This window comes from Trichoplax adhaerens, genomic scaffold (genome assembly GCF_000150275.1).
Source record: "Trichoplax adhaerens TRIADscaffold_7 genomic scaffold, whole genome shotgun sequence".
Taxonomy (NCBI): domain Eukaryota; kingdom Metazoa; phylum Placozoa; class Uniplacotomia; order Trichoplacea; family Trichoplacidae; genus Trichoplax; species Trichoplax adhaerens.
This window is the reverse complement of record NW_002060949.1, coordinates 1,431,518-1,439,016: the sequence shown is the minus strand read 5'-3', so window position 1 is coordinate 1,439,016 and position 7,499 is coordinate 1,431,518. Positions and strand designations below refer to the sequence as shown.

Sequence of the window (7,499 nt, the reverse complement as noted above, 5' to 3'; positions counted from 1 at the left end):
TTAGGGTCATATCGAAACAGTAAGATATATTCTAGTAAAAATAATCAACTGCATTAAAATATTTCCTATAGTATTTTTGTTTATTACGTTAAATAATTATTTGATTATACAATTCTAATTAATATACGCATATATGTCTTCGCTATAGAGTACTGTATATTTTATTATCAATGCTAAAGTAATGATAACGCAGTGATAGTGAGATGGATCAAAGACTGCCATGACATAGCCATAATAGCTCAATTTTTAAGAAATCCAGACGGATTACCAGACTGCCATTTCCAAGTATCCTCACCTGCACATTTATTACAAGGAAACTCTTACAAACTCAAAACAGAAAGCTAATATTGGTTTAACAGTAAATCTGGTATCTTATGACTGGCTTAGTATAAGCTTGTAGCCTTATACTCCTAAGAGTACTCTTGTACAGCAGATATAATTTAACATACGTAATAGTACCCTATTTGTAAGTATATAGTGAAAATTGTAAAAACAATAACCGATTTCTTGGATATAAGACTTACACATTTCTTGAAGATTTTTCATGGTCTTCCACCCAAGTTCTTTTTCTGCTAAAGAAACATCTGCATAAGATTTTGGAACATCACCAGGGCGCCTATCTACGATCTTGTATGGAACCTGAGATTACAATATGTAATGAAGGATCGGTCATTGAGTGAAAGTTTTTTCAACAATAGCAGAGAATAAAAATAATAACTACGGATCTAGTACTGCTGACAGTCATACCTTGTTTCCGGAAGCTTTTTCAAATTCTTTTATAATATCTAAGACAGAAATGCCCTTGCCACTACCGAGATTGTAAATCTACAATAAAATATATATTCAATGAAAACTTCGATACACTGATACACACACAGTATAATGCAGATTAGAGTAACCTTTAAGAAGGCTATTTCAAAATTTCATAACAACGATTTGTCTTTTAATTATTCAATTATAATATAAAAGATAAAAGGAATGTTACCTTGCAGCCATGTTCACCTTCCATTTTATCAATTGCTAATGCATGAGCCGCAGCAAGATCAACAACGTGAACGTAATCACGAACGCCTAGCATGATAGTAAAGGAAGGTATCATACAAAGCAAATCCATAAAAGACAACAGATATGCGTTAGAACTTATTATACGAAATACTTGGCTGAACATTTTAAACTTACCAGTTCCGTCATGCGTATCGTAGTCATTACCAAATATAGTCAAGTATTCGCGTTTTCCAACGCACACTTGCGATACGTAAGGCATTAGGTTATTAGGAATTCCCTAAAACAAATTTTCCGATATTAGTTAACTTTGTAATAATTAGTTAGTGATATGATTTCTATTGATGTTATACTTCGATAAATCGTTTAACAAATATTTTACAGTTGCGATTAGTATAGTACTGTATTTTCAACGAAATTTTAGAATTAGTACTTTGAGTAAACATACTCGTGGATCTTCTCCAATAACGCCTGATTCGTGTGCTCCGACCGGGTTAAAATATCGTAGTAAGAATACATTCCATTCCTTTTCATTAATAAAACGTAAAGTGATAAATTATACGTAATGATGATAAATTTATTATGAAATTAATAACAACTTGGTATAATGATCACAAAATCCGACAGGAGCTAAGCAATTTTTTTTTACCGGCTCTGCTTTGCAAAGATCTTTAAAGATTTCTTCTATGAAATATTTTGTTCTACCATAAGGGTTAGCACATCGTCCGGTCGGATGATCTTCAGTTATAGGTAGGAACTGAGGATCTCCATAAACTGCAGCTGATGATGAGAAGGCTATATTGAACACTTTAAATTCCTTCATTACCTAGTGATAACAGTATTGTTAGTCTTATCAATCCTTGATTGCTTAAATATAAAAGAGACTCTTCAATTAAGCAAGACTTGTCGTAGAAATATACTACTGTAAGATGATTACCTCTAGCAAGGAAATTGTACCACCTATATTAATCGAATAATAAGATAATGGAATCTGAACGGATTCACCAACAGCTTTTAAACCAGCTAGATGAATAACAGCATAAAAGTTGTGCTAATATAAAAATAAATAAAAGCTGAATTAAATTCAATTGTATTCAAACTTTTACCATACAAGATAGAAATTTATCATTGAACATCTATAGCATAGTCATTACGATGATATAAAGTAAAGATTTAATTATTTTGTATATTGTAGTATCTTATTGCTAAAATTGATTACAAGAAGGGGTTAAATTACTAAATGGACCTCAAGTCTATCAATTATAATTCGATTAATTTTAATTACCTTTGAGAAAACATTACGTAGACCTTCCTTGTCACGCATATCAACTTGATAAAATTCAATTTTACGATCTAGCAGGTTTTGTATTCTAGTAACACACTCTAGAAAAGAATACCATTACAGCTTTATTAAGCACCGTATAAACTTCGAAAGTAACAGTAGCAAAGCTAGTCTATGATTTGATGCATAAATAAGCTACCATAATTCCATTAAGAATTTGAAAGGTTAAATTAAGAAAGTAGCTATTTAGTTACGTACATACTTGATTGTTGTTAGTAAGCAAAGTTTACTGTTAGTGATATTATATTATTGTTATTGGTTATAATGTCAGTTCCTAATGTTAACTTACATTTCGTATTAGAGAATAAGTTACTCCCGATTGGTAATTGTAATGTTTTAGAGTTGTATTAGATAGAAGCCAAGATATGTATGGTAAATATCTTTATTAGGTTAGTGCGTACTCATTAAAATATTAGGGGAACGGATTAAATTAGAAAATTATCTTAGATTTTTGTTATGATATTATCTATAACGCCACATTTATTACTCCGTTTAGGTTATTACAAAAACTGATACTGTAGTCCATGAGAGGACGTAGTGTAAAAGCATCAATTAGTTCAATCTTAAGTAATCTATTTATCTACTTCTACTTATTAAATATAAATATCATGATTACCTAATGATTCTGATCGCAAATGGATTGGGCATTACAGGGTTTTGAGATAAGTAAAAAAAGTACGAATTATAATTTTTAATAAAAAGAGCAATTGTATGATATCGGTGGAGGTCCAAAGAGTGAAAATCAATCACGATAGGTTGAATCGTAACTAATAGTTCTACTTGAACTAGCATCTGCTGCTGACGGTATATTTCCTTAATATTGTTTCATATCATTTTGTCATACTACGGATTAAATATAGCAGCTCTGGCGTAAGTTGATATTTTTACCCAATGTTGAGATCCTACATTAATCTCTTATGTATCGAAAATTTTCTAGTTTTGATTATATTATTAGGTTGGTGGATTCTTAAATGTTGAGTAAAAATTAATTATCAATTGTCAATTGTTACATTATCAGAAGATATTTTCGCCTTCGTTCTAACTCAATTCGTATAAATAGCCTATCGGGCTGAACCGATATATTGCGTTGCAGCAATTATTTAATTTAGACTTTTCACATAAATACAACAGTTTCAAGTGATTAATCATATTTGTTATCCTACAGATTTCTTGCGCTAATTCTTCCGGCATTTCTTATCTGGCTGTATGCGTATCACTTTACAAAACGTAACTGTTATCAGCTGCTACTTAAATAGAGCCATAAAAATTGATATCGTATTGCTCCTACACATTTATTAAACTGACCACTTGGCTAAATTGCTTTATAAAATGAAACTTTTTCCACTAGTTGAAGCAAATTTGGATTCTGCTGCTTTCAAATATTTATCATATTGATCATATTGGTAAAAACTGCTCTCTGGAACGTAACTCTTCTCCGTAGTTTAAAATCTAATTAATTTACCGTCTAGACGGAAGGCTTTGTCACACTGGCTATCTTACATACGAATATTTATCTGATATACATAAAAAAATCTCAAAAGTTGCGTAGAACTGACCTGGTGAAGAATTAAATGCATTATCTGCTACAACAGGCTGATAACCAGCCTTGACCAATTCTACTATAGTATGACTGCCTATGTAGCCAGCACCGCCGAGTACTAAGATTTCTTTACTGTTGGCCATATCTAATCTTTAATCAAATCAGAATTGCATAGTTTTGTTAGTATAAAAAATAAAAAAACTATATTTTAGTGAAAACATAACGCACATAATAATAAAATTGGAAGATAATTATAATGGATGCTACTTTATGGCAAAAAATCAAGGATACTACAGAATATTAATTAAGATGAATATTTCGACAATTTTTACTAAATATAATCAAATGGTAAAAATACGAACAAGAAGGTATTAAACAAGGTCTTGTCATATCTTTTGCAATACCAGATCACTATCAAGATGATATGCTTCACTTTAACCCGTTCAATAACATGCTGCATGTATAATATAATAATATTCAGTATTGAATTGAACAACATTGATATTTCTAAAACTAGAAAATCTGAGCTAAAATTTTTTGGACAGAAGATTCATCATATCCATAGCGTAAAATAGTACGAATATATTGCTTGCCCTAATTGATGATATTTTGATATCGATAAACATCGTATCAACTGAGGTTGTATATTAGAAAATACCTACATCCGAATTTTTTTAAGCAAGCATCGAAGTAATTGAACTAGAAGATAACGAGAAGAATCGTGTCATACCTTAACATTCGCGATGCTTACTCGATTGTTTTCAATTTTTTGATGGATTTTAATGAAAGAGTGATATACAAACGTCTATGCAACATATATATATATACTGGTACGTATGCAGCGTATACTTTGTTTGTAAGTATAGGATGTTAGGGTATATCTTTAGCTATTATTAGCGGATTGAATTTGTTTGATAGTAGATTATTATTGATAAACTAAGTAGGACACATGGCTACGATGATTACGTGTCTCTTTGATTATTTTATTTTTATCCCAGGGTAAATAAGGATTCATGTGATATCCTGGATCATGCATACGGTACTATGGCAGTCATTGATTGAAAGATCTCTTTATTAAGGATGCTTCACCAATTTCGGCATTCTCTCATTATTTTGTAATAAAAAATAAAAATAACAATAAACGAATAAAAATAAGTCGCGATTTTAGGGCTAGCTGAGCAAACATGCAGTTATTGTGTATATTGATGTAGTTGTGATGTGGTATTAAAAATTGTAAAGATCGATTTATCACCAGATGTGGCCAATCTTTCTAGAATAGTTTTACACTTAATACCATATTCCATACAGATTAACAATAGCTCTTTCCATTTTGATGGCGAGATTTTATGATTTAGAACGGAGTTGATTGTACGCGTGGCAGGATATTTCAATGGCCGATTAACTGTTCGTCTATCTGTCATGTCAATACTGCTGCGATGATAGAAATTATTTTTATTTCTTCTTCTTCTTAATTAATATTGACTAGCCTTAGTATTGGAGACGGACTGACCTTACTAACGGATGTTTATTACAACCAAATAATCCTAACATAAAACTAAATAAAGATAATATTTTTCAAGTCTTCACACTGATAAACAAAGATGACTTCGATTATTCCATCTGTTGTATTGCTTGTTGAAATGGATTTTTTGAGCTCGAACTATGTCGTAATTATTATTCACATTGAAAACAACAGTGGCCATTTAGACCTTGCATTGTTTGTAGAAATAGATCAATTCTGAAGTGCCAATACATCTTAAAAGCTTCCGTGTCTCATTATATCATTATTAATAGGTGTAGTGGATATATGAGTATATGTAGCGTTCGATAGCTCAATTACACTATAGCATTCAATCTGTTTTATATTGTTATAAACAGCCATCTGAACAGAATCTATATGGAATCTCTACCAATTTTGATTGTACTGTACACCACAGAGTCGATAGAAGAAAGAAAAAAGGTTCTGATGGGCAGATTCTGTTGTCATGCCTGTCAATTTTTCATAGTAGCTGGTGTAGCATCAATTTGCAAGATTTCATCAGTTCAATTTGTTCATTTTTTACTCATCTGAGTGATAATCATTACGATCATTAGCAATCCTTATGATTGACTAGCAAAGGAATACAATATCGTTTTATAGTTGCAAGAGAGAAATTGGAAGTTTCCAATAATTATAAATAATGACAAGTTAACACGTGTCAATGAAATTAAAAGTCATTCATTCATTAGTCTTTTTGAGAGAATAGTCTAAATACGGATGATATTATCAAGAAAAAAAATTCTGGGAATATGGACGAATGTATTCTATCAAATTAAATTATGTTAATTGGTGAATTGATGAATCGATTGAATTCTTTCAATTTGATATCGTTATTAGGCTAAAAGACACGTTTTCTGTTCATGTACAGTGCTTAAGATGAGTACCTGCCGTATTACCAATCCTTGTCAAGTAGAGTGCATGACTTTATTAATGAATGCCCGTATTGTAAGCTACAGAATATCAAGATCTTTCTAGGTTGCATATCAGTGCTATACAAGCAAGTAATTCATAACTATTATTAATGTAATAAATGAACAAGAAAGTCTAGACAAGTAGCAAGACTCTGGCTAGTCATTTTTAGTGAAGGGCGTATCTATTATCCGGCGTACAATTCAATAGCATGCTAATGAGTCGATCCTGTAGTACAGTACTCTTGCTCCTAGTTCATTCTCAGTTGTAATTTGCCCCAATTGTCCAACATAATCAATACTTTAATAAATTGGATTACAATTTCGACTGGACATGGCCTACGTATTACAGGACCTTTTAAAATAAGATGCATAGTTTATCGAGTGACTGGATATTATCCATTCATTGCTTACTGATGGGCATTATTGGACAATTATAAATTAGTAAAATAGTAATTCATCCATTAATCAACGTTTGTTCGATCGTCGTGATGACTACTACTACATGTGTCGCTTCTACAAGTATTGAATCAAAGTGACGGATAGATCCATCTTATCGATGTGGTATAGTGACATTGATGCTTGATTTTATCTTCGGACTGGACAGTAAATTGGGATAAAAATAATAATATGGGTAACCTGTCTTGAAGCAAATTAGTCCAAACTTGTTCCCCTTGAGGCATAGAGATGTATACTGCGAAGGGAGATAATTCCGTTCGACGATAGAATACGGCATCAAAAACCAAGGTAACTACGTGTAGACTATACAAGTTATTGAGCTAGGATTGTTGCCCATTACAAAACAAACTATCCAATAACAATCCACCAAAATGCAGTCATGATACTTGATGGCATACGTTGCAATCAAGGATACAGTAAAATGAAGATTGATGCTATCTCCAAAGCGAAATACGATCCAAAATATTGATTATGGATGAGAAATGATGATTGATCTTTACTACAGTGTGAACAATTCTACTAGGCAGTACCACATGACCTTCCCTCAAGTGGACACCATTGACACTGGCACTCTCGTTCCTACTTGAAGCTTACAAAACTTCCAAGTACTACTAAGTACATGGCCAGTGTCAACTTTCATGTTAAGCCAATGCACCGTAATAGAAAGAGCTTTACTTTATTCTTACTGACCTCATTGAAAGCAACTTG

At 31.8% G+C, this 7,499-nt stretch overlaps 1 protein-coding gene across 1 annotated transcript; it reads right to left on the bottom strand.

Moving 5' to 3' along the window:
- Positions 1-239: 239 nt before the first annotated feature.
- TRIADDRAFT_57929 (uncharacterized protein) lies at positions 240-4,027 on the bottom strand (the record flags this gene model as incomplete). The annotated part of the gene is made up of 10 exons (XM_002113928.1): positions 240-295; positions 525-639; positions 748-825; positions 986-1,071; positions 1,180-1,282; positions 1,451-1,528; positions 1,652-1,828; positions 1,940-2,053; positions 2,288-2,385; positions 3,901-4,027. The coding sequence occupies 10 exons, from the start codon at positions 4,025-4,027 to the stop codon at positions 240-242; spliced, it is 1,032 nt and encodes a 343-aa protein (XP_002113964.1).
- Between the last annotated feature and the right edge of the window lie 3,472 nt (positions 4,028-7,499).